Source organism: Mytilinidion resinicola, assembly GCF_010093595.1.
Source record: "Mytilinidion resinicola strain CBS 304.34 unplaced genomic scaffold BDZ99scaffold_3, whole genome shotgun sequence".
Taxonomy (NCBI): domain Eukaryota; kingdom Fungi; phylum Ascomycota; class Dothideomycetes; order Mytilinidiales; family Mytilinidiaceae; genus Mytilinidion; species Mytilinidion resinicola.
Genome location: NW_022985439.1, coordinates 2,224,241 through 2,250,713, shown reverse-complemented (window position 1 = coordinate 2,250,713; position 26,473 = coordinate 2,224,241). Strand labels below are relative to the sequence as shown.

The window sequence follows — 26,473 nt, the reverse complement described above, 5'->3', positions numbered from 1 at the left end:
TGAAAAGGGCGTACGAAATAGAAGCAAGAAACACAGAAGGGCGATATTCAATATAATGCAGTAAGCGGGTTGGGTGACCGGTCAAACGAGTGTAGCTAAGAGAAGAGGTGCAGGACACGGCAAGGCCGGGGATCGACGATCAGTAAGGCTTGGAGGGTGAGATCTAGGGGACCATAACTGTGTGCTGAAGAGGATGGGAGATCATTTGGTCTCGTGCTTCAGGCTGTCTTATGTCGCGACCAAGGCTTTCCTACATGATGACGAAAACGGTAGGCAGCCATACGAGGCAAAAGTCTGCACGCCACAGTATTCGTATGCAGGCCGTTGATCGACAATACTTACCTTGATATCTAGTCTTTTGGGTTTCATAAGGATGGATAAGGCCTCTATTACCGAGTTCTAGATATAGCACCTGTTTTGCAAACTTTAGGGATTTTTGGCGAAGAACGAGAGATAAAGAGCAATTCCAAGCCGTCTTGTACTCTGCTCAATATTAGGCAAAGGTCGTCACGGAACGAAATTCGATCTTTCCGCTATCGACAATCTCTAGCGGTGTCCATTCGGTCTTCACCGGAAGTGCGCCACTTGCTGCACTACGCCACGGACGATCCGGTGAGGCTGGGCGTGGGTCGGGGCACCCATCAGATTGCCAAGAACTGGCTCGCCAGGCTTCGACACGTTCGAGGTGGGCTAGAAATGGGATGGGTTGGTGTTGAAGACTAGCATTCCGAGGTTGGTGGTGCGGGACGGGAGTTTGCCACCCTGACGATCCTTAGCAACCAGAAGTCCGCCCACAACTTCCAAGATTCACATCTACGGATTGTTAAGACCCGTAGAAAGTGCTATTTAAAGTGGTGTAGCAAGGTAATAAATTATTCGAACGATGGCTATGCATTGCGCTCAAATCCTTAAATTTGCATCGAAGCACTTTAAATGCTCCTAGACAAAGGGTACGCATTGCGGCACAATAATTCTCCACTAGTCACCCTGAGCAGAAGCACTCTTAAGCTAAAAGCTTCTTCTATGTGCTAGATTTTCTAATCCCATGAATTCTCCCGGTAGAAATGACGCTATTAACGTCCGACCTTCTTCTGCAGGTAGCGGAGGTATCGCTCGAAGACCTAGGCTTTGCTGTCCTTGTAGATGGTGTGGAGACGTTCGTAAACCTGTCGTGGATTCAAGGTGTCGCGGGGGCTAAATTGTTCAGCGATGAGGCCACAAAGCTGCGACGTAAACAATAGGAAGGCGGCCATTTTCGACTGTATCGAGTTGCAAGATCTCTTAACTAGATGGTGATAGCCCAGCCACTCTGTCAGCTCTTGAAAGCAAAAAGAACAACAACGCTCGGCTCCAATACCCCTCCAAACCCCCAAAAAAGAGCAAAAGATCACCCTCCTCGAGGGAGGGTGCAGAAACCCCGGGCGGTTTACTCCGATGCGCGACGATCAGGACTTACGTTTCCGCGCGACTTGTCAGTCGAATCTATAGGAAACAGCCATAATGGCGATATTCCTGACAAGGGCTGGATTCGAACTCCTAGCCCCTGCAGGGGTGTTGTTAGTACGCTGAACCAACTGCGCCCGACCGGCCTGCTGCTCGAATTAGTAATTGGAATCTACAGAAAATGAATGGAATATGTACCTTGATGGAGAGTTCGCATCGCTGTCAGACTTGTTTATCCAGCACCCGCGTCCATCAGTTTCCACCGATTCACCGATCTGAGCTTCTTTCACCGCAGCCTGGCATTTCTTGCCCCGTAATATCCATCTCACCTCACTCACCATCCCTATTCCATGCCGCCGAACCGTCACAAGCACATGCCCGTGTTCGAGCTCTCCCGCCGGCAGCTGAACCGGAGCGTTCTCCGCAATCCCCTCATTCTGCAAGCCTTTAGATCTGTTGTCGAGATGGCATCTCACACAGCAACAAATCACACTCGAGAATAACAAGACCCAGAGAGGCGAAAGATGTTGAAGACAACTCACCAACTCACTACGCGGCAACTGCCTCCATTCAATGCATGTCTTTTTCTGCGAAAATGAAACTCACTGGCATCGCAATCGCGATGACATCATTTCATAGAATATCCAAGACGGGACAAGAGAAATGAAACAGCCCGACGAGAACTCACCGCGCGCACTCACGTAGCTATCATATGCCACCATGTCCAAGTATTAGTCTGTTCAAGATATCAAATTTCCTACCTGGGTGTTCCCGCCTACAACTCTCAGCAATATACCGTCTCACTAATCTGTCATCCACTCCAATCCATGGGTCAACAGCACCAGACGCAGCATATAGAAAAAGAGCCAACCAGCCATTAAAAGCATTTCTCAGACCCATCTCATATACAGATGCAAAAGCCCCAGCGATGTTCATACTCGCAACACTGTAAACGGAAAAGAAACAAACATAAAGGGAGACTCCCAATTGTAATCAAGAACACCAACAAGGAAAATGTAACCTGATAAGTAGAGGAAAATTGTAGATACCCAGCGCCGCCATGAGCAGCATAACATAGAATCCAATGCACCGAGATGAAGTATCCCTTGAAGTGCTGTTCTTCCACTGCCAGTCATCCCCGGGTATCCTCACGAACCTTCTAGCTTCTGACCTGACTCTGCTCTCTCTCCGCCGTGCCCATCAATAAACTTGTTTTCGTCCAAAATGCCGATAGGTCCACGCCACTCTTCTCGCCACGCATTGCCAACTCTACCCTTGCAAGTATAGGCCAACCTACTCCAACCAAACCCCTTCGCGCTCATTCCCCAATTAACAACACTTCCCGCCCATGCCGCCGATCCCACCCCCGCTCTGATCCCCAATGGGCACGCCGCTACTCGGCGTCTGGTCCGTCCGCGCAGTATCGATAAGCCGCTTCTTGATATCCGCAGCGAGGGAGTAGAACGCCTTGTCGACGTTGATGTTGCTCTTCGCCGACACCTCGAGGAACGGGATGCCCAGCTCGTCGGCGAGCTGCTGGCCGCGCTCCGTCGACACGGCGCGCTTCTCTTCCCAGTCGCACTTGTTGCCGATCAGGATCTTGTTCACGCCCTCGGTGGCGTGCTGCTCGACGTTGCTGAACCAGGTGCGGATGTCTGTAAATCAAGTATCATGTCAACGAACCCATTCCAACCTATATTCGCAGTCGATATTGCTGCAGCCTGCCAGCCCCGCTACCACACCGAATTATTGGAAAGGCCACGTACTGTTAAAACTCCTCTCGTCCGTCACATCGTAGACTAGCAGTATCCCCATGGCGCCGCGGTAGTACGCTGTTGTGATAGTGCGGAAGCGCTCCTGGCCCGCCGTGTCCCATATCTGCAGCTTGACGCGTTTGCCGTCGAGCTCAATGGTGCGGATCTTGAAGTCGATGCCGATGGTCGTGATGAAGGAGGGCGTGAACGAGTCTTCGCTGAAGCGCAGCAAGCAACAGGACTTGCCGACGCCCGAGTCGCCGATTAGGAGGAGCTTGATCTGGGAAGGTGGGTCGTGTTAGCTTGCTCATAAGTTGGATCGAGGTTGGGGAGAGAGCGGCGAGCTCGGTGATGATCGAACGAGCATCCAGGACAGGCGCACTTACGAGAAAGTCATAGTTTCGTGTGCCGGCCATGGTGGGAGTGTGGAGGCAGGGTTCCTGGAGTCGATGGTGGTGGAGGAGGTTGCGGAGGAGGGAGGGATATCGGGGTATCTATGCACTAGCCAAGTGCTAGTTCGGCGAGGACGGCGGTCGTATCGAGCAGCCACAGGAGTCGCAGTGGTTCAGCGATGTATCTAGGCGAGCGTGGAGTTGTATTCGGTGGCGTCTCTGGTGGTGAAGGCGAGGTTGAGGGGTCGGATTCCTTTCACGAGGCAGCGTCGAACAGCGGTGCTCTTACCGGGGCCAAGGTCGACGTGAGATTTGACTTCGCCAAGCGAGCGGCGTTTCGCATCCCTGCTTCACCACCCGCCGTTGGTGAACGTGATGGAAGAGGCGTCGCTTACCACATGTGCAGCATTCACTCGGACCAGCTTCCCATGTAGTCAATTGGCAAATATGCAGATATCGCGTGGAAAGTGTGCAGATAGGTCTGCTGCGTCATGAATATATGACGCCACATATATGTGCGCAAACAACCCCGATCTGTCTCAGATGAGATTGAAAAGAAATGCCAGTGATATTCCGCTTTTCCATCCGTCGATGCTAGCTGAATGGGTCAAGTGTTGTACAATCCCCCTGTGAAATAGTAGTATGCCGCTAGATTTGAATATAGTTCAGGCAAACCATTTCGCGTACGCCCAACGCATCCGCTCCACAACTTTTTGCTGCCTCGTCAGCCCCGCCCGTATGTCCACCAGCTCGTCAACCTCCTCCAGGAAGTCATGGAAGATGCGTCTTGGAAGCACGCCACTCGCTGTTTGGCGTAGTAAATGCACCTCGCAGAGAAGTAGGCCGTGGTCTTTGTAGGGAAGCTCTCCGAACTCGGTCGGTACTGCTCCTACTAGGATACGATCGATATTCCTATGGAATCTTTTAGTACAGCCACGCACAATCGGACTTCAGCTACTCATTACCGCAATATGACCAGCAATTGGCCCTGCTTCGTCCCTTTCTTAAGGCCCCTTCGGCTGCTAAAGACGCCTCCTAGCCATCTCCAGACGCCAATGGTCACAAGTACACCAGGGGTAAGACCGATGAATCTAATAACGTTAGAGCTCGATCGTAAAAGTTTCGGTGCCAACATACCCAAAGAGCAGCTCTTGGCTCTTTAATATCGAGTCAATGCCGCTCATGGCAACCTCAACGTCGACCTTCGTCTTTTGTATCTGGATCAAGAGCGCTTGTATGAGATTGCCACGGAGTGCACCCCAGACTGGCGACTGCATATCCTTCTCGTAAACCTTAAGAACAGTCGTAAGATCGCCTTCTCGGACCTTTGCGCGGAGATCTGTCAATTGCGTGTCGTTCAGTCCATCTACCTTCGCGAAGTCGACCACCATGCGCTCTAAGCTAGCATGATCGGCCTCGAGGCTTCTTTTGCTCATTATGGAGACTTCGCTGTCCTCGTCGTGTCGAATAGTACCAAGAATCTTCTTTGTGGGCTCGACCACCCAGTTTGACCAAAAGTCAATGACTGTAGTGCCGAAATCCCGTATCCACTCCAGGAGTTCAGCTTTGCGATTGACGGCGATGCGGAATATGGTTGTGGATGACACAAGAAGCAGTGATGCTGGTAGCCAATACCGAATGAGCCTAGACGGCCGGCCATTTTGCGCCACTACCTGGTTGAAGGTTGAGGTGTATTGAGGTAGCCCTTGTCCAAGTAGGGTTTGAAGTCGCTCGACAACATCGGCTGGTTTGAGAGACGTGGCAGTCCGCTCTCCAGAGCGTTCGTGGAGGGCAAAATAGTGATCATCCTGGGTCATGGTGGCAACTGAATCGTTGAACTTGTCGACGACTAGCTCGTTGTCGCTAACATTTGTGAGTACGGCGTCTATGAGCGCAATGCTTTTCGCGGTTGTAGTCTTCCATCTGTGGCGAGTATCGGAGCCATCTTCTCCATCTGGACTCCTTAGACCGTCTTCGCGAATGCTGCAAGATATTAGGGCTAGGTAAAGTGCGAAGGGATCAGACATGCATACCTCTCATTACTCAACCCCTCGCCCAGCAGTACACCTAGCGCATTCGCATTAATCTGTCTTATCCGCTTCAACTTCGCCTGCTTCCGCCTCGCCTCATCGTAAACCTGAGCTAGCGGCGAAACCACGCGTCGCTGAATATCCGCAATGGACCTCTCATGCACGACTTCCCTAACCAGCCCATAAAACCTCCCCCACCCATCTGCAAACCCCCCTCCTCTCGCCCGAACATCACGCCAGATACCCTGCGTCCACCCCCACAACCGCAACGGAGACGTCTGGATAGAGTAAAGCCCCGCATACGCATATGTCCCCAGTATATCATCCCAATACCAAATATCATCGCTCAGCGGTATGGTCTGCTCCAGAATCGCACTCAGCACCTGCCCATACACCTGCGCCGTAGCTTTACTGAGGAGCAGCCACTCCAGCTCATGTTCGTAGGTCGGGTCCGCATGAGGCACCAACTCCGCCTCGTCGCCCTGCGCAAAATACTGCGCACATGTCGTGCAACTTTCCGATATTTGCGCCTGGTCGAGGATGGAGCGGATGCGGTAGGTGGGCACGAGGGCACTCGAAGTTGTCGAGAGGCTCTTCACCAGCGCCTGCAATTGCAGAATACGCGCTGCTTTGGTGGGGTCTTGGGCTTCTGCGGTGGTGAAGGGTGATGGGGCGGCGTGGGCGTGTTCCGCGGTTGAGGGGACGGTGGAGAGCTGTAGTCGGTCGAGTTGGCTGTCTATGCGACGCACTTGACTGGTGGGAGATGGGATGTTAGCATTGAATTGCGGATTGGATCTGGGGGCACTCACTCCACCACGAACGACATGCTGTTGACACAGCGAGGGCCTCCCCGGATACAAGCAGCTGGGGTTTGAATCCAAACAGTCGGCGGATCTTGGAGAATCCTGGAGAAAGTCGCGTGGAGCCGGATGACGTCGGCTGAGCGTCAGCCACATGAGCGCCACATCGTAGCCCTTTTCTCCCAACTGCCTGTATTTCTAAGGTTTACGACTAAATGTGAGAATAGAGTGAGGAGGAGAGTATAGTGTATTAGCTTGCAATGTGTCTATGTGCTTGGTTGTCTCTGTGTATGAGCAAGGTGTAGTAAGACGAGGCCCTGCTATTGTGTTTATATCAAAATCCTCTATGATAAAAACATGCTTCTACACAGGTAGTACTACATAATCATAATTAGCGTCGCAGTTATTCCTTTGCCTCTTCTTTTCCCTTTTCTACCATTAACAATTGGGCCTCTCCGGAATGTTAAACCCTTCAAGCAACCACTCCATCCTAACATACAGCTCCTTCCTGTGTTCGGTGACCTGGCGCGGATTGATTAGACCACATCTTACCAGAATTAAGCTTAAGGGCACAGCACTTTCAGTTGTTATATTCGATGATTACCCCTGGCTGGCTCCGTGGCTTGATCCACGCGCTACCTACTAGATCCGGGAAGCCGTTAGCGCCCAGCCCCCATATCAAACGCTCCCGAAGTCTGTTATTGCTCACACAACAACCTGCATCTATGTGGCACAGTATTGCATGGCGCTGCCGTTTCATCCTCGGTCCTGGGGGCGGACTTTGGCGCTGGCGATTAACACCGCCTCGCCAGCAGTGGAATATCCAAACCCCTCAGAAAGCACACCAACATTGCAGTGCAGAGTCCACCAGCTGCAGTCACCTTCTCGTTCGCAATCCCCCCCACGTCTCCTGAACTTCTTTCTCTCCGACCGACTCTCTACGAAGCCAGTCTTGATTCGCCGTGGCATCTTCGGACAGGTGGCTAGATTCTTCAGAGATGGAGCCTGCTCCACAAGAACTCGGAAATCTCAGAACGTCGTTAGATCACAGCCAATCTCTTCTTCCGAATTCCGCACAACAATCCTCCGAGAAATCCGGCCCGCCTACGACACTTTCAGACGTGAAAGCGCCGTGCAAAAGCTTGCAATTACGATGGGACTCGATGCCATGGAAGCTCGAAATCCTTAGCTGGATTGGCAGTCTCTGCTTCTTCATCGCTTCTATTATCGTGTTGCGGGTCCTAGATGATCGTCCACTTCCAGATGTACAGTTCAACATTACGCCCAACGCGATCATTGGATTGTTGGCCACATTTGCCGAAGTCCTTTTGATAGTACCCGTGAATTCTGCGATTGGGCAGCTCAAATGGCTCCAAGCACTTCGAAAGAGGCCAATGGACGATTTTCGTACTATTGACGAAGCCAGTCGAGGACCATGGGGGAGCGTCTTACTTCTTGCGCGTCGGAAAGGAGGGTACGTTTGTTTGTCTTATTTGCCCCTCCGCATCCACTCGCGCAAGATAATTCTATTCGCTGAGATCCGATTGTTCGAATTAGCTTTTATGGAAAGCACACTTTTGCCTGCCCTCATTAACTCTTTGCTAGGCTCATTGCATATTTTGGCGCTTTTATTACAATAATTGCGCTGGGCATTAGCACCTTTTTTCAGCAGGCCTTGAAATACGACACAATTTATCCGCATTCCGACGACGCTTTAATGCCAATAGCGCAGTATATGAATGGCTCAGGCGTTGCACCAATAGGAAATGGTGTAAGCACCTCCGGCGTCGATACTGAGTTCCTAGCCGCTCCATATGTTGCACTATTCAGCCCTGCTCATACTAATTTTACTGCCACGGCACACTGCGGTACCAGCAATTGTACTTGGGAGTCGTATCAGACGTTGGGCATTTGCAGCACCTGCGAAAACTTGACCTCTCAACTTAAGGCGACGAAGGTGCATATCGTCCCTCACAATGAAGTGGAGCTTGCCTACGACACCAACTACTACACGCTTCCGAACGGTTTCGGGGTCACCGGCTTACAGCCAGGAGAAATGCTCAATCAGGTCGCGTTCGCAGCCAGCAACGCGATGCTGAATATTACAACAACGCTTGCCTCTACTAACCGCAGCAGCCAGTCCGGAGTTTGGGACTCCGTCGCCTTCGCTCACAATGGCTCGAGGCTGTTGAGCGTGTTTGCAGTTGGCGCATCCCCAGGTACCATACCCACCCAAACAGATGCGAACTACACCTCCGATCCCATGACGGGAAGGCTCTTCACCTCACCGGTCGCTTTTGAGTGCCTGCTACAGTTTTGCGTTCGCAACATGCGTGCAGAATTTATAAACGGCACGTTATCTGAAACTGAGATTTCGAACTGGACCGATCAAAACCAGCCTCCTCCTAATGCAGGCAACAATCTGGACGTTACCCTTCAACCGCCTAGGTCTCCGACCGCTTTTGTTGCTACTGGCGAAGCTATTGAAGCAACCGGCAACTGGTTGTCGCGACTCCTGGTTGGCAACGCGACGATTAGCCCCAGCGGTAACCACTGGGACCTCGTTACCCCCGCCTACTCTTCAGACTTGATGCAATCGTTCTACATGGCCATGAACAGCTCGACAACTGGATTCCCAGACCTTATAGATAACCTGGCCAACAGCTTATCTCTCAACCTTCGAACGATACCATATCAGCCTCCGCGTGTTCCGGGCAAAGCCTTTACGTCCACCAGCCATGCCGTCGTGACATGGCAATGGCTGATCCTGCCGCTATTCGAGCTCGTTGGAAGCCTTGCGTTCTTGATCGCAGTCATGGTGGAAACTAGGAAAAGAGGCCTCGTGCCGTGGACGAACAACGTTCTGGCGTGTCTCTTTCATGGCCTTGACGAGCGATTCTTTGGCTGGCACGTTCTGGAAAGTGAAGAGGCCATGGAAGATAAGGCTCGTAAGCTGCTGATTGAGTTTAAACCTAATCAAGACGGAGGTCGCTTGGTCGTTGCCAAGTCATAATGGTATTTTTTAAGCTTGAGAGTTCGTTACGGAAGCAACATAATGAGCTCGTTTGCTACGTTTATAGGCCAAACACCTGATAGGTCCTCATATGGCGTGGTATTTGCAGGGTTGCGCTTAATAGAGGCTGTTACAGCTCGATATCAACACTCTGTGCAGGCCAGACCGCGGCAGTCGGCTTCTCCTTGAGAACCTTGTCTAAATTAAAAGGATGGAGACTGCCACATCCTTCTTATCTAAAACCAAAGACGAAGTGAGAAGGAGAGTATATCCGCCTCCAAATCGCGTCAAGCCCAGAGTAGCGTGGAAGCTTGCGATGTGTTAGCCGTACTATATGAGCAAGACGTAGTAGGTTTGTTTATTGAGTAACATTGATTCTACTGGCTCTAAGACGGACATGCTATTTAGCTTCGGGCTAGAAGGTATAGATATTGGGCGCCACTAATTGGACATACTTTGCACCCCCCTTTCTTACTTGGACGTAATCTTTCTATTGCGCGGGCATACAGTATGACTCCACATGATCCCCTAACGTTCTAACTGGCTCTGAGGGCTTGGAGGAGCGCTCCGGTGTTTGAATTCCTACGAGGCTTTCATCCAAAGTTCATCCTATCCGTTTCACGCCGCCGGACATATTATGTAGCCTTCCAATTTTACGCATCTGTATATATACAGCCGCACGTGAGGCCGCACGTGAAGCCGTACGTATAGCCTTTCTGTTTTATCGCGTAGTTAGCCTCTCCGGTTCCTTCGGCCGTACATGAGTTCCGCCTGTGTAAGTCGTACGTGAATCTGTATGTATAGCTAGTTGTACCAGAGACCCGCACAGCCGTACGTACTGCCTCACGAGTTGCTTCAACTAGTTGCCTCACGACATAGCTCGAAGGGGCCGAAGGGGCAGCTCTACAGCCCCCTCTCACGTGCCATGGCTTAGCGCGCAAATGTAGAAGAGGGGTCATAATCTTGGAAGTAATGCTTAGAGTACTATGCTTTCAGCAACCTTAACTCGGCTACCAGGCCCCGTTGACCGTAAAGTGGCCGTGTATTCTAACTCAGTCTATGTGGCTTGGTGAGCTATCAAGCTTATCAAAACTGCCATTTTCCACTTCTTGATAACGTACTAGGGGACCTCATGTGGTGTTATGCAAGTATACGCAAGCTTAGACTGGGTAGACGGTACTCTTCAGTCTAGAAATAGGCTACCCTCTAAATTTTGAGACCTAATTCTACCTATTGAGCCTGTGGCTTCGTGTTCACGTTAAGTCACCGGACGTGAGAGGGTGGTATAGCGGGGGTGTAGGTGAATAGATTCGGAAATGGAGTCGGCTCGTTAACCTAGCTGCTGGTCAAATAACAGGACGGTGGTATAAGTATTAAACCAATTAAAACGTCAGGAGGTCACGTGGTATGTCCGCGTAACGAAATGGGTATGTCCGAGTAACAGAGGGGGTATGTCTGATCAATGGCGCCCTAACTGATAGTAGTCCGGTCGTCATTAACGAACTATAATCAGCTTTGATTACTTATTGCGGATTCCCTTCTCGCGCGTTACCCGGTTTAACGCCTGAAATAATAACTTAACTTGAGCAAAACATCATCACATAGTCACCCTAACCCCCTCATCCTTCTCCGTCGACGCTTTATCCTTGACAATCAAGCCCATCGCTACCGCCCAATCATTCCTCCCCGACTCCTTAATCAACTGCTCTGCCAGATCTCTCCTCCTGAAATACCTCTTTGGCTCGCCTACAGCCTCCATCGTCCTCCCGTACATGGTCAAGCTCCGGACCCGGAGATTGTCCAACGCCAACAGCCCGCCGTTGACGAGCAACATAGACACGATAGTATAGACGCCAGCGTCCGTCGCATGCCCCGCGACGGCCACGTTCGCATAAACGAGCAGCTTGGCTACTGCGCCAAAGAACGTCTCGAGCGTTGTGGGCTCGCTTAACCACGTCCCAGACGTGAGTGCCTTGAGATCGTCGACTGGCCCGCGGACGCGCACCCAGCGATCCTGCGACAGGAGAATGAACAGGTCGCCCTGGACGCCTGGTTCCGGCGCGCCGAACCAGCAGTATGGTGTCGAGGCAAGGCAAAAAGAAGCTATAGCATAGCCATGTCGAGTTGAAACGGTGTGAAATAGGAAAGGCTGAGGACACTTAGACAGGACACTTGGACAGGACAAGAGAGACGGCGTGTTCTTTCTGCCAGCTCATGAGGCCCCCTTAGCACGCTAGTCGATCCCGTAAACTCAAGAGCGGAAAGGAGTGGATCCTAGCGGAAGTGTGAGGCAGACCAGGGGCGGGCGGCAAGTCGCTGGCGCTGACTTGATCCGGTGAAGACTTATGCTTAAGATAGCGTGCCAAAGGGGGCTAGGAGGTGGTGGGCCACGGTCGCGAAGCTGATGGTCTCGGAGGAAGATCGCTCCGAGGCTCCCGGGAAGGCCCTCTTGCCTTTCAGGGTGAAAAATACGCAAGTGCAGCCCTGACAGCTCCTTCCTGCGCCCGGGTGATTCAGCACGGATTCGACGCCACCAGGGAAATAGGAGGAGTTAGAGTGGGGAAAACCCCTTGTTAGAGCGCTTAGAGCGCGTCTTACCGGGACTAAGCTCACGGGGGCGCGTTACTCCAGCCGTTTTACTCAATAATTACCCCTCTATTACGGCTGACCCTGTGGCTTGACTTTCGCGCGAGATCACCGGACGCGGGAAGACCTTAGCGCCCCACCCCCATATCAAACGCCGCTCTGGCTCGTACACACAGCCTGCATCTGTGTGGCACAGTGGGAGAAAGTACAAGAGTTGCAGCCTAATCTCGCGCATCGATCTTCAAGTGACCTCTTCATTGCCCGCCAAAACTCGATAAAGTCATACGAAATCAGAGGATGCACCTATTGCGAATAAATGGCGATGGAAGCTTCAGCTTGACCTACTTTGTTGACCGTGACGTTCCCAGTTACGCGATCCTGTCCCACACCTGGCGGGGTAATCATGAGGCCACTTTTCAAGACGTCATCAATTCTACATCAACTGTCTTCTCAATGCGCAACATCTCAATCTTTGTCTTCATCGAATGCCTGACTCGTTCTAGCACAATTGCATAGCGATGGAGGCCTTGGCGGCTCTTGGAGTGGCTGGCAACGTGGTACAGTTCATCCAATTCACTTCTAGCCTGCTGTCATCTGGAGTTGAGGCATACCATTCAGCGAGTGGCCTTTCCGAGAAGAACGTTGAGCTAGAGAAGATCTATCAAAGACTGGGAGATCTCAGTTCAAGCTTGCAGAGCCCAGGCACCACCCAAGTCAGCCAACGTTCAGCAACACGAGGACTTCCTACTGTTGCCCAGACACCAGAGAACTTAGCTCACATCAACGCTTTGCACGAACTAGCAAAGGAGTGCAAAGCGCTATGCGACCAGCTATTACACACGCTCCAGAAGCTGAAATTACAGGGCGGGCGGTGGCGGCGCTTCAGAAGCTTCGTGGCCGCACTAGAGGACATATGGGGGAGCAAGAAAATCGCTGACCTGGAATCCCGGCTGGACCGATTCCAACGAGTTCTGGCCTTCCACTTCTTCCCAATATTCAGGTATTTCGCAGCACTAAGAGACGCGCATCAATCTATCAGACTAACAGGTGGTATTCAGTGACCAACAATCTACTCTAATGAGAACAGTGACAATGTTGAGGGAGGAGAGTTACCGTTTAAAACTTGACCAGAACTCGAAACTCGATGCAATCTCAAATACGCTCCAGCATCTGACATCGACAACGACAAAAATCAACGAAGAGCTGTCTGCGAATCAGTCTAGTATTGTGGGTCCATCGCGAGAAGAGATATTATCCTCCGGGAACTCTAGCATCTTTCGACACAGCCGGACCTCGCTGTTGACTTCGAACCAAATCGATACACTAACGGCAGGAATATCAAGTATTGCTCTCACCGAGCAAGAGCTTGGGCATGTTGCAAGAGAGCAGGCCGTTTTGAGAAGCTTGAATTTCCCTTCCCGACCAGTGCGCCACGACAATATTCCATTGGCCCATGAAAAAACGTTTCGATGGATGATTGATCTCCCTAAAGACCCCGAGCGCGATTCCGACCACCGGTTTCCCGAATGGCTCAAAGGTGGGGATGGGATCTTTTGGGTGAGCGGGAAACCAGGATCCGGCAAGTCAACACTCATGAAATTTCTCGCCGACCATGAAACGACCAGAGCCATGCTTGAGGAGTGGTCCAGCGGAGTGAAACTAGTGATTGCGACTCATTACTTCTGGAGCGCGGGCACGCCCATGCAAAAGTCTCATGAAGGTCTATTCCAGACTTTAGTCTATGAGATATTTCGCGTCTGTCCAATGCTGATCCCAGAAGTGTGTCCTGTGCGCTGGGCGCAAACACATCCAGGAAAAAACGAGGAGCATACCCACTGGACAAATTCCGAACTGCTTTCTACTTTAAACGCTCTTTCCAATCACCCGAATCTGCCCGTCCGATATTGCTTCTTCATAGACGGCATTGACGAGTTTGATGGCGATCATTCCAAACTTTGCGAAACCCTCAAGGATCTTTCTCAGTCCCCAAACATCAAGCTGTGTCTCGCTAGCCGGCCGTGGAACGTCTTCTATGATGCTTTTGGAAATGATCCAATGCGAAAGATTTACATGGAAGATCTGACACGGAACGACATTCTACGATACACGGAGAGCCGATTGACGGAGCACCAAAGATGGAACACTGGCCGTTTTGGAGCAACCGATAAGCAATCAATCATCGATGACATTACCAGCAAGGCCCAAGGCGTGTTCTTATGGGTCTTTCTGGTGACGAAGTCTCTTCGGGATGGCTTGACGAATGGTGACACAATGCAAGATCTCCGCAAACGGCTAGAGAGTCTTCCTACTGACCTCGAACGTTTTTTCAAGCACATGTTGGAGGTTGTTGATCCGATCTATTACGAAAAGATGGCCAGTTTCCTAAGCATAGCAGTCAACGCGAAGCAGCCGCTTCATTTCCTTATCTACAGTATGCACGAATACGAACACGACGATGAGGAGTTTGCGGTAACCATGCCCGTCTCAGAGCTTTCTCAAGCCGAGTTGGATGCTTTGCAAGACGAGTGCCGACGACGTGTCAATGCAAGATGTGGAGGCCTATTGAGCATCAAGGGCGCTTTCGTCGAATTCCTCCATCGAACAGTGCGGGACTTCTTGTTCACCCGCGAGATGAGTGACTACCTCGGAGCGAAGACGAAACGCGGTTTCTCGGCAAATCTCTCAACACTGAGGGCTTGGGTGGCAACACTCAAATGTAGCCCCGAAACAATCTCCCGAGACTCGATGAGCTCGAATCTGTTAGATGATTTACTACAGTACGCAAGCGACGCGCTTGAAGACTCGGAAGACGCAGCAGGCGAACTGCTCGAAACCCTTGAATACATGCAGCTGTCGCCTTTACAATCGGGCGAAGACATGCTAGGATGGAATTTTGCGAATGACTCAGACGTCACATTATGCGACGGAGCGACCAATTTCTGCGATGAATCCCCAGACTTCCAGTTTCGAGAAGCACTGCTCCGCGCCGGGGTCGACAGATACGTCATCAGGAAACTCAAGGACAGCGCACATTACTTTGACAGCTTGAACGAGCCGCCCCTCAGCGTTGTTATCAAGCAGCCTATCTTGACGACAAAACATGTCCAAACGATCCGGCATCTGCTGGAATCTGGCCAGGACCCGAATACTGGACCGAGTGCGCCTGCGTCGGTATCACCATGGACTGCTTTTATTGAGCGAACTTGCCGAGATGGTAACAAGGACCACTTTCATCAAGCTATAGACAGCGGACTATTCTCCGTATTCCTTAGTCATGGTGCGAACAGATTTGAGTCTACCGGAGACGTTTTTGACCTGAAATATATGGAGGACTCGGCACCTCCTACACCCGAGAATACGGACAAAGATACGGCTATCTCTTTATCGTCAATAGAGAGATATGTGGGCAGAATTGCGGACAGACACGGGAATGAAAAATGGACGAGATCGACAATGCCATCCGGCCATTTTATCAAAGCGTTGTTCTTCCATCCTCAAAGACATCCCAGCAAGTGCTTGATAGCGCTAGATGATTTTCTCGGCGTGTCCGATCTCCAGGGCGTGGAACTCTATCTTTTCCTCTTGGACACCTTAGAGGTCACCTACGAAATAATTAATGGAATAGACCCTAGGACAATAAGGCCAGAGAAGCTCCGGTTTCTTGCAAAAGTCACCGCAAAGACTGTTAAGACAGTGTTAATGCTGGACAACGATCTCTTAGATAGAAACCGTTGGTCTCTGGCGGAACGCATACCCAAAGCATTTCCCGGTGCCCTTGGACAACCAATACTGGATCTTATCACCACAGCAGGAGGTGGTCGAGAGTGTGAGCCTCGCAAACGGAAGGCTGATGGCGAGCTAGCGCAACGTGAGTTCAAGCGTTTGGATCAGGACTGAGGACTGCCAGTAGTGGACAAAATTGGCTACACGGAAGCCAACACTATCATTCCATCACAGCCAAAGATCCGTCTTCCAGCGCCAGAAGATCTCAAACCAAGTTCTGTTCCTACGCGATCTCTCCAACTGAGCGACGGGCGCATCTTAATACACTCGGGTTGTAACAGCTACAACCTAGGATCAACAACTCATACGGTTCACGGTCACCTACGTACAGACTTGGAGTTGCTGGCATAGTAGCTGCCTACATGCCTAGCCAGTTACAACTTCTACAGAGAGGGGTTGGGGTACGGTGGCCTACCCTGCCTAATGCTGCCTACTGCTGCCTCCAATTAGTGCTTCTGCCTATGCATACAGTCACTTCCTACGTAGTATATAGTTTGGCCTTCGGGCCCCCGAAATAAGACAGAGTTCACATCAATTTTCAACCTGAGTAATACCTCTCGAACTTCTCTTAACTCCGCGGTTGCTGCTCTAAGAAATTAGCTATACGGCGTCGAGTATTAGGGAGTCGATCTAACGAAAGTATTTTTATATATAAAACTATAGCCGCGATATAGAAATACTAAATAAGAAGGGAGGTAGCAAGCTGTACTACAAGCCGAAGCATTATATAATAGAAGCTCGGCTCCCTGTTAGCCTATTTGGGGATTTTAGAGCTAGCGCCCACTTTTGGACACACTGAATATGCCCGCCGACTATTACCTAGGGTACGCTAGGAGAATGGCTTGGTTTAGCTTCGCAGGGGATGGCTGTTATTCCTATGCACCTCGGCGGCACGTAAGTGGATAGAAAACAGTCTAGGGATGAGTAATGTAATTAAAAATGGATGTTTACTTTTTTGCCAAGGCTGCAATAGCTTTAAATAGTTTTGTAAGGGTGACGCATGCTGCATCGACAAATCGAGCAGCGCTGAGCTGAGCGAAGCCATCAATTCCATGTTCAGCTGGTATCGACGCTCGACCAAGTGCTACGTGCTTCTTACCGACGTTTCTGTACACCTGGAAAATAACGATTTAGACCACAGAGACTCCCAACTACGACGGAGCCGGTGGTTTACTCGAGGCTGGACTCTTCAAGAGCTTCTTGCTCCTCCTTTAGTTGAATTCTTTTCCCGAGAAGGAAAACCGCTTGGCTCTAAGAAATCGCTGGAAAGACCGCTTTCCGAAATCACAGCAATCCCCATCTCTGCTCTTCGAGGAATTCCTCTTTCTTACTTTAGTATTGCCGAGAGGATGTCTTGGAGGACAAAGAGAGAGACTACACGCGAGGAAGACAAGGTGTATTCTCTGTTTGGCATGTTCGACGTCCACATGCCGGCAATCTATGGCGAAGGAGAGCACCACGCGCTTCGTCGCCTCCAATCCGAAATCGAGATGCATTCGAAGAACCCCCATTTCGACAAGAATTCAGATCTTCAGCCCCAAGTCAATCAGTGGATTGTGCCTTTTGAAAGAAATATTCGTCTCACCGATCGCGAGTCTGAGCTTGCTGAACTTCACAAGGCTCTCTTTTCCAACAATCAATTCACAAAAGCCGCAATCTCTGGGCTGGGAGAAGGAGGAAAGACGCAAGCTTGTGCTGGAATTCCTCTCTCGGCTGAGGGAGAAGCACGATAATCGCTCGGCCATTTGGATACAAGCTACTAGCATGGAGAGTTTGGATCAAGGATACCATGCTGTTGCTCGGACAGTTTAGAATTCGAGATTCTGGGGGCAAAGATGTCGACATTAAAAAAATTGTGCAGGACTACTTGAGTGAGGACAGCGCAGGTCATTGGGTCCTGGTCTTTGATAACGCCGACGATATCAACATGTGGCCGAAATTGGGAACTCAGCAATCCGTTCGGTTAATCGATTACATTCCCCGGAGCAAGAACGGACGGGTCATTTTCACGACACGGGACGGGAAGGTCGGGGTGAAGCTCGCCTCTCAGAATGTGATTGAAGCGCCTAAAGTGACCGAAGATACAGCTACACAGATGCTGCGAAATTTCCTAATCCACAAGGACCTTGTCGATTCCAGACCTGCGGATACGAAGGAGATGCTTGCATGGCTTACCTATCTCCCACTGGCTATCGCTCAAGCAGCCGCATACATCAACGAGAACGGGATTACCCTAGAGGATTATCTGGTGCTCGTGAGTTGCCAAGAGCAAGAGATTATCGAGCTCCTCACCGAAGAATTCGAGGATGACGTGAGATATTCCGATATGAAGAACCCGGTGGCCACGATCTGGCTGATCTCATTCCGGCAGCTCCAGCAACGCGATCCTCTTGCAGCAGAATACATGTCTTTCATGGCTTGCATTGACCATAAAGACGTTCCTCAACTTCTCCTTCCGCCAGGATCATCGCGAAAGAAGGAGATGGATTCGATTGGGACATTGAGCGCCTACTCGTTCATCACCAGACGCTCGGAAGACTTGGCACTTGACATGCATCGACTTGTGCACCTCACAGTCCGGAGCTGGCTTCGAAATGAAGGTGTGCTTGCTGAGTGGACTCGCAAAGCTGTCGCGCGACTGGAAGAAGTGTTTCCGGACCATGAACACAGGAACAGGGCCGTGTGGAGAATGTATCTTCCTCATGCACGTCATGCCCTGGAGTCGAATCTCGTCGCAAAAGAAGATGCCAGCAGGATCGACTTGGAATGGAAGATTGCAATGTGTTATTACAGCGACGGTCGGTTCGACGAGGCAGAGACCTTTTTTCGGGAAGTGATGGAGTATCGAAAAAAGGTGCTTGGAGCGGAGCATCCAGATACCCTTAAGAGCATTGCGAAACTGGCTTTGACACACCACGCGCAAAGTCGGTTCCAAGAGTCCAAGGCACTTGGGCTGAAGGCGATGGAGGCTCAGAGAAGGGTCCTCGGCGAAGAAGATCCCGAGACACTGTCTACCATGAGTCACCTAGCCATGACGTACAGCGATCTGTCGCAATGGAAGGAAGCAGAAGAGCTCGAGCTACAAACTATGGAACTTCGGATGCGCGTTCTCGGCGGCGAACACCCGGACACTCTCGTTGGCATGAGTAACCTGGTGTATTTGTACAACTGTCAAGGGTGGTGGAAGAAGGCCGAAGAGCTTGGCAAGCAGGTAATAACCGCGCGAAAGAAGGTGTTCGGTGTCGAGCATCCCGACACTCTCCTTAGTATTGGCAACCTGGCACACACGTACAACAATCAGAGCCGGTATCAAGACGCCGAAGAGTTGCTGGTTCAGGTGATGAACGTTCGTATAAAGGTGCTAGGAAAAGATCATCCACACACGCTTAGCGGCATGAGCAACCTGGGAGTTAGCTACCACAACCAAGGCCGACTGGACGAGAGCGAAGCGCTCCAGGCGCAAGTAGTAACGGCTCGCAAGGCGCTGTTGGGGCCGGAGCACTTCTCAACTTTGACGAGTATGGCTCATCTGTCATCGACATACCATAGTCAGGGTCGATTGACTGAGGCAGAGGAGCTTGGGTTGCAGGTGATGGAGTTGCGCAAAAAAGTGCTAGGCCCGGAGCATCATCATACCTTGACCAGCATGACCAATCTGGCATCGATTTATCTTGATGATGAGCAGTTGGCCAAGGCCGAGAAGCTTGGGGTGCAAGTATTAGCGATCCGGATCAGGGCGCTAGGTATGGAGCATCACCATTCGCTTGCTAGCATGGAGCGCCTGGCAGCTACCTATAAAAAGCAAGGACGATTGAAGGAGTGTGAGGACCTTGAGATGCAAGTCGCCGAGATTCGAAAGAAGACAGTAACTATCGTAAAGCAGCCTTTCATGTTAGCTTTTGTATTTCATCAAATGTGGCAATCCCAAACCTCACGCTTGACACGTGATGATCACGGACAGTTGGTTATAGAAAGTACACCTTGGATGAACGAGGAGACTGTATGTTGAAAAATGGATTTTCGGGTCATCGTCTAAAGGAATCAGGACGGGTTAGAAAGGTAGTGGATAAATTGTCACTGAACGCAATGCGGGTGGGAATGCGGTCTACAGTTTTTTAATTCATCTAAGTTGTATCACTTATTCTCCAATCAACGTTCGTTGTGATTCTTCCTGCGGAGTAACATCAGACAGACCCTTAGACTGAACAACTCTGATTCCTGGCCTGCAACTTGACCATCAAACTACCTCCTTTTTACGCTCTCACATGACGTCGGCTGAGCGTCAGCCACATGAGCGCCACGTCATGGCTTTTTGCTCTCAACTTCCTCTCAACCGAAACTGAAGATGAAGTGAGGAGGAGAGTATAGTGTGGGAGCGTGAAGTATTAGCCGTACTTGGTTGTCATTTCAAATGAGCAAGATTTAGGTTTGCCTCTGACTAACATTAACTCGAGCTCGTCTGTTTGCTCTAGAACGAGCCCTGCTATTCATATCAAAAGCATCTAACATAACCATGCTTCTAGTACTTCATAATCATAATCATAACCCGCGTCCCAATCACTCCTTCACCTCTTCCTTCCCCTTCCCACCATCCTCAACCTGTGGCCTCTCCGGAATCTCAACCCCCTCCAGCGACCACCTCATCCCAATATACCCATCACTGAACACCGCAACATCCAGCTTCTGTGCCTCCAGCTCCTCTAGCAGCGTAATTTTCGTCGACGCCTGCTTATTGAACGCCCCACCACCCTTCCCTCTCCCGGCATCCCCGCTCTGCCACCCAACCCTCCGCAACGCCACTATCTCATCTCGGCCAGGATACGTAAGCATAACAAAGAAGCCCTCCGTCTGGGGTTTCGGGAAACGCGGAGCCCACATCTTGGTGTCCGTCGACCCTTTGCCTTTGGTAAACGCCGGGGCGTTCAAGCGCATGATCTGGAGGCTGATGCTAGCCGCGTTGACGGCGGTGAGGCGGAGCTTGAGATTGGGGAGGGCTTCTACAACCTTGAGGGCGTTCTGTAGGCGTGATGGAGCAACACCATTTTGATGAAGTACCGTTTCGATGGCGGGTCGTGGTGCGGTGGAGACCTCTACTAGAGTCTTGAGGGTGGCTTTCGGGTCTGCGAGACGCTGCTTCTCGTCTTCCGCGTCCACGCCGGGGCAGATGGAGAGAGGGCCGTCGTCCGGCCAGCGCGCGGACTTGATGCATTGCAGTAACGTAACCATCATTGCGCAGCTGGAGAGGTAGCCCAGCTCGGTCAAGACGTCGATAGAGGCTTGCACGATACGGATGCTTTGGTCCAGCACGGAGTTGAGATCGCCCACGTAATCCGAGATTGGGAGGTCAATGCGGGAGAAGTGGGCTTGGAGCAGGAGGAAGGATTTGACATGCGGGTCCCACATGGGCATGCCAAACGAGTCGGCCTTGAAGGGTAAGTTCTTGGAAAGCTCCGCGTTGATGAGGTCTTCGTTGTGGCGGACGGGCAGCTCGTCGTACTCGGTCGCGCAGGAAATCCAGGAAAGGACGTCTTCGAAAGTAGCATTGCGCTTAGCGTGCTTGCGGAGATGGCGGATCGTCTTGTGGGAGAGGTAGTAGTAACTCATGATCTTTCCGAGAGGAGTAGAGTCCACATCGCCGTTTGAATGTATCACCACACACCCCGACTCTTCAAGCTCTTTTAGAGACTTCTCGACTAGCTCAACCATGTACTCGTTCGCCATTTCCTGAGCGGCCATAGTGTTATGTTCCTCTGCAGAGATCTCGAGACCATAGTACGAGGGATTCTTGTGGAGGCGACGGAAGAAAAATGTCCAAGTCAAGTAGTCAAGCGCGTCTTGCTTAGTGGTTATTGTCTCTGCAGAGATCTCAGCACCCAAATGGTTGTCCAGAACGTTGTGCAAGGAGGATTCGACGGGGAACCCAGTATGTAGGAAGTGCTTGTAAAACGCCTTCTTCGAATCCTGGGTGAAGATGCGAGCAATCCCTGAGGTGTCAAACTGAGGACGACCAGCACGACCCAGCATCTGGAGTACATCGGTCAAGTCCATGTCCTTGTAGCCTTCCAATTTAGCATCGAAGAACTGAGTTCCTTTGACGACGACAAGGTGAGCTGGCAGATTAACTCCCCAGGCAAGGGTGCTCGTCGCCACCAAAATTTGGATCTTGTTATTCGCAAATAGCTCCTCAGAGAGTTGCCGATCAGACTCAACAAGACCCGCATGATGCAGTCCTATTCCGAAGCTGAGAGACTCTCGGAGAGCATCATCTTTGACACGTTGCAGATTCACGATCAGGTCCTCCTCTGACATACGTAGAAATCGTCTGGGGTTGTCCTCCATTCCGCAAAAGTTGATCAGGTCTTTGGCCGTAAGTCTCGTTTGACGTCGAGAAGCCACGAAAACGATAACAGGCTTGTCTGGAGAATGTGACTTGATGGCCAGGAAAGTGGGCCGATTCATAGACTGCATCAGAGGGCAGAACCCTCGCTGCTCAGGGAACCCATCAATGAAGATTTCCAGAGGTACTGGTCGAACGGAATGCCTGAAGTTGAACAACCCCTGCTTGACTCCCAACCAATTTCCTAGGTCAGTAGCGTTTGCGCAAGCAGTAGACATCCCCAAAAGCCGAACCGAACCTTTCTTTTGCGACGCGATGTAGTTCATTCTCGACACGATGATCTCGAGGATGGGGCCACGATCTCCGCCGAGCAAATGGATCTCATCGATGATCACAAGGCTGACTTTCTGCACGTAGCCACGGGTCTGCCAGCTACGACTGATACCATCCCACTTCTCTGGTGTCGTGATAATGACATCTGCGTCTTGAATCGTGCGGGTATCAGGTGTATTGTCTCCGGTCAGCTCGACAAGCTTCAGGCCCATAGGTCCCGCGAGCCGCTTGCCCCAATCTTTAACCCTCTCGCGAACCAGCGCCTTCATTGGGGCAATGTAGACGACCTTGGATCCAGGCTTTTCTCGGAACGCCCACCACATTGCAAGTTCAGCAGCTACTGTCTTACCACTTCCAGTTGGTGAACCAAGTAGAACATTGGCTGGTGTATGATATAGACAGTGGAAGATCTGAGTCTGCATGGGGTTGAAGTACTGGAAGCGTTGCCCATATACCTCTTCTAAAATAGGGTTCTTGAGCGCTGAGATCGATAAAGGTTGAAGGTTCAGAAGATCTGTGTAAACGCTCTCCGTATCCGGTCTAATCAAGTGCTGAAACGAGATTGGATGGACTGTCTCGGCGCCCAGCCACCGATCCGACACAGCACGAACGTAGATCTGCGAAGGTAAAGGATCTGAAAGAGGGATGGTAAAGCTCAGTTCATGATCATCGTACAGCTTCCTCCTGGACAGAATAAAGAATTCATGGTGGTAGATCTCCGACGTTTCCGAGTTCTCCACCCAGATCCAGTACGACTCGGATGTACCGTGGTGGAGGTCATTCCAGCGAAATTCCGGAGTGATAAACAAGCGGATACGTAGTACATCGCGATTGAGGGGAGCGATTTCCGATTCAATGGTAAGTGTCGGGAAGTTATTTAGTAGCTTTGAGATAATGCCTCCCATCTTGTTGTTGTGGACCAAAGAGCCAATCTCCGTAGAGTCCATCTCCCGTAAAGCTTCGACGGAAGATACAGAGCTCTTCTCATCCAGGTAGCGTAGAACTGGAACAGGCAAGTTGAACTGATGGAAAGGATGCTGGTATACCCAGATCTGGCGCTCGATTGACTGGCAAAGATTTAGAAGCACTAAGCATTGGTGACCCCATCGCCTATTCAATGCTACCATAAACAGAGCTCTGCATATGCGAGTAGCGTTCTGAGTGATGTAGTTCGTATCTGAGACAAGCGTGTAATCTTCGATTCGAGCGCGCGAAATGTGCGACTGCAGAAGAATGTTCGTTTTCCCGTGAGGAGTGCCTGGCCCTCCTTCGACTTTGCACGGCACATACTCTTCTTCCACCAATCTTGAGAGCTCCTTCTCTTCAGTATCGCGAGACTGGATGTTATCGAACTCTCCACTCATACTGATCATCTTAAGTACGTCTGCTTCAGTCGCTTGCGGTCTCATCATGGTATTGAAAATCTCAATGCTGGTCTGCAAAACGTAGAATTGACTGGCAATTCGGCCAACGTCCTTCGCGCGGAGTTCTTCCGTGACTTCGTTGAAGATGATCATCTGACTCGTTTGTAAGACCCTGGCAGCGTCTATGACTAGCTTCCTCCGTCGTTGGACAAGCGCTGGGTCGTCACGGATCTCCGCCCAGTCGATACCGTATCCAAGTGGATTGCGCTTCATGCGGACGAACAGGTATGAATAGCCAAGCCATTGGACTGCTTCGGGGATTGAAGTGACAGTGCCCAACGATATCTCCGCATTGAGATTGTCCACCATCTTCCTGGAGAATTTGGATTCAATTGGTTGCTGCTCAGTCACGGCCTTCAGGTAATGATCCAGCTTGTCCTGTGTCGTACAGATGAAACCAATACCGGTATCCTGGAATTGAGGCCGACCAGCTCGACCGAAGATTTGCAAAACGTCGAGAATACCAAGGTCCACAAACTTTCCTTCTTGAGCACTGTAAAGCTGGGTGCCCTTGATAATGACTGCCGCTGCCGGCAAATTCACACCCCAGGCGAGAGTCGCGGTACAGCAGAGGACCTTCAAGACGCCCTCGGCAAACAGGCGCTCAATCAAATTTCTGTCAGTTCTAGGCATACCCGCGTGGTGGGTTCCCATTCCCTTAGGTATGAGCTCTCGAAGTTCTCTTCCCTTGGATGTCCTCATAGCTGTGACAGCTTGATCGTATCCCGGATGGAACGAAGGGTCAAAAAGATCGGCGCATTGTCTCTCCATGGCCTTTTCATACAGCTTTCTCGCAGTGTTGAATGTATCTTTCCTCGAATGCACGAAGACCATCACCTGGTGACCTAGTCGCAACATATCGGTGACTTTTTCGAAGGCCGTTTCGTCGATGTTTTCTCGGGATTTTGCAGTTCCAGCTTTTCCCTTGGCCCCAATGAAATGTTGTTCCAGCGGCACAGGGCGGAAAGAGGCGTCGAAATAGAAGAGACCCGCCATCTTGTTGACTTTCAAGAAGTCCGCAACATCAACATAATTGGGAAGGGTGGCAGACAGCCCAACAATTCGGATGAGAGACTGTGTGCTCTCGACCTGTCGTTCTGTGCGGGCCACCAGTGATTCCAACACAGCACCTCTTTCATCATGGAGCATGTGAACTTCATCAATGATGAGGAGGCGGACCTTCTGGACGAGCTCCGTATCGCCGGTACTCTTTCTTGTTACTACATCCCATTTCTCGGGAGTGGTAACAATGATCTGAGTCTGGACAATCTCCGCCTTTGTCAAGTGCATATCTCCTGTAAGCTCGCGAACCTTGATACCGAGCCAGGCAAGTCGCTTTCCGAGCTTATCCACAATCTCGGCAGCCAAAGCTTTCATGGGGGCCACATAAATGATCTTAAAATCTTCGGTTTGAACGGTAAAGTCCGTGGCGTCCGGATGCTCAATGGGATTCGGGATGATGTTTTTCGCGATAGTGTTGAGAATCGTAAGCATCGCCGCATCAGTTTTACCGGCACCGGTGGGAGCGCATATCAACATGTTCTCACTCGTGTTGTATGCGACGGGATAGACCAGACTCTGCATCCTATTGAGGGCCTTGTAGCCTTTGAAGGTCCGCTTGCAGAGCCCGTCCATTTCATTGACTTCGATGAGCTTTCGTCCTACGCCCAGGGTTCCAACTGCGGCAGCTGGTATCGTGTACTCCTCGTATCTCTCTTTCTGTTCATGCTTGTGGCCTTGTGGTAATGCATACTTCTTTCCGAGAGTCGATAGTTTATTGCCCGTCTCATGAGCTCTATATACATGAGGATACTGCGGTCCTTCACGGTCAACCCGGGCGCGCAAACCAGCAGTCTTGTGTTCAAAATCCTGGCGGCGAAGAGCCTCTTCTCTCTCCTCCTTGGTTTGCAAACGCCCGATCACCCCATTGCTTCCAGTATCTGTGCTTGTGGATGTGGTGACTTCGCTCCGATGTGCTATGAGGTCCGCCACCAGGTCAAGCTCGGAATACCCTAGCATATCAGTGAGCATCATTTGAAGCTCGTCATCCCGACTATCCGACACCAGTATAGCCAGAAGCTGCTCTTGTAATGCCTTCGCCTCTAGCCCGGAGCTCTTGCCAGCAACATCTTCGCATTTTTGTTCTAACCAGGCTTTGCTATAGCCTGCGTCCTTCGCCGGTATCTCGTCAACATCGTCCAGATGGTCGCTGCTGTAGGAATCATCCCGCTCGTCGCTTATGAGGTCCCAGATATCGTCGCCGCTGGGGGTTCCGGAAAGCTCGTCATCGTCAATATTGATGTCGTGTCCGTATGCTTGATTCTGCTCATCAGTAGTAGGTAGCTTGAGTTCTGCGATGGCCTCTCGCATGGCCGCAAACTGAGCGAGCCATTGCGACTGCGCAGTCTCTAGAGACGGAGACATTTGGGTAGAAAAGCGAGGGAGCCAGATGTCGAGAAAGATACGGAGGAATTGAAGGGAAACATATATACTCTATGGGTACAGCGTGAGTGTTACTCCGTGACTCACGTTGGAGTGAATTTGTGTAAGTGGCGGGGGCGATCTGGCTTGCCAAGCC

The 26,473-nt window shown here is 51.1% G+C and overlaps 7 protein-coding genes across 7 annotated transcripts; 4 read left to right on the top strand and 3 right to left on the bottom strand.

Moving 5' to 3' along the window:
* Positions 1-2,772: 2,772 nt before the first annotated feature.
* BDZ99DRAFT_485676 (NCA2-domain-containing protein) lies at positions 2,773-6,445 on the bottom strand (the record flags this gene model as incomplete). Its single annotated transcript, XM_033722725.1, has 7 exons — positions 2,773-3,098; positions 3,210-3,415; positions 4,277-4,501; positions 4,555-4,680; positions 4,727-5,572; positions 5,623-6,372; positions 6,429-6,445. 7 exons carry the CDS (start codon positions 6,443-6,445, stop codon positions 2,773-2,775), a joined length of 2,496 nt encoding a protein of 831 aa, XP_033582269.1.
* A 972-nt stretch (positions 6,446-7,417) lies between these two features.
* Positions 7,418-9,432, top strand: BDZ99DRAFT_378589 (uncharacterized protein; the record flags this gene model as incomplete). Its single annotated transcript, XM_033715116.1, has 2 exons — positions 7,418-7,893; positions 8,025-9,432. The coding sequence occupies 2 exons, from the start codon at positions 7,418-7,420 to the stop codon at positions 9,430-9,432; spliced, it is 1,884 nt and encodes a 627-aa protein (XP_033582268.1).
* A 1,431-nt stretch (positions 9,433-10,863) lies between these two features.
* Positions 10,864-12,423, bottom strand: BDZ99DRAFT_567171 (uncharacterized protein; the record flags this gene model as incomplete). The annotated part of the gene is made up of 2 exons (XM_033727660.1): positions 10,864-11,581; positions 12,364-12,423. The coding sequence occupies 2 exons, from the start codon at positions 12,421-12,423 to the stop codon at positions 11,030-11,032; spliced, it is 612 nt and encodes a 203-aa protein (XP_033582267.1). The 3' UTR covers positions 10,864-11,029.
* Positions 12,424-13,482: 1,059 nt separating this feature from the next.
* On the top strand, positions 13,483-15,081 carry BDZ99DRAFT_356608 (uncharacterized protein; the record flags this gene model as incomplete). Its single annotated transcript, XM_033714625.1, has 1 exon — positions 13,483-15,081. A coding segment is annotated over one exon (1,599 nt), but the record flags the coding sequence as incomplete, so codon positions are not given.
* A 985-nt stretch (positions 15,082-16,066) lies between these two features.
* Positions 16,067-16,350, top strand: BDZ99DRAFT_459213 (uncharacterized protein). Its single transcript, XM_033719112.1, has one exon. The coding sequence runs from the start codon at positions 16,164-16,166 to the stop codon at positions 16,317-16,319; it is 156 nt and encodes a 51-aa protein (XP_033582265.1). The 5' UTR covers positions 16,067-16,163; the 3' UTR covers positions 16,320-16,350.
* Positions 16,351-16,602: 252 nt separating this feature from the next.
* Positions 16,603-19,350, top strand: BDZ99DRAFT_485673 (uncharacterized protein; the record flags this gene model as incomplete). Its single annotated transcript, XM_033722724.1, has 6 exons — positions 16,603-16,695; positions 16,794-17,493; positions 17,574-18,947; positions 18,978-19,035; positions 19,069-19,138; positions 19,216-19,350. The coding sequence occupies 6 exons, from the start codon at positions 16,603-16,605 to the stop codon at positions 19,348-19,350; spliced, it is 2,430 nt and encodes an 809-aa protein (XP_033582264.1).
* A 360-nt stretch (positions 19,351-19,710) lies between these two features.
* Positions 19,711-26,423, bottom strand: BDZ99DRAFT_549927 (Sec63-domain-containing protein; the record flags this gene model as incomplete). Its single annotated transcript, XM_033726970.1, has 3 exons — positions 20,857-26,423; positions 20,371-20,817; positions 19,711-19,731 (listed from the first exon to the last, which is right to left on the bottom strand). Exons 1-3 carry the CDS (start codon positions 26,317-26,319, stop codon positions 19,711-19,713), a joined length of 5,931 nt encoding a protein of 1,976 aa, XP_033582263.1. The 5' UTR covers positions 26,320-26,423.
* Positions 26,424-26,473: the final 50 nt, after the last annotated feature.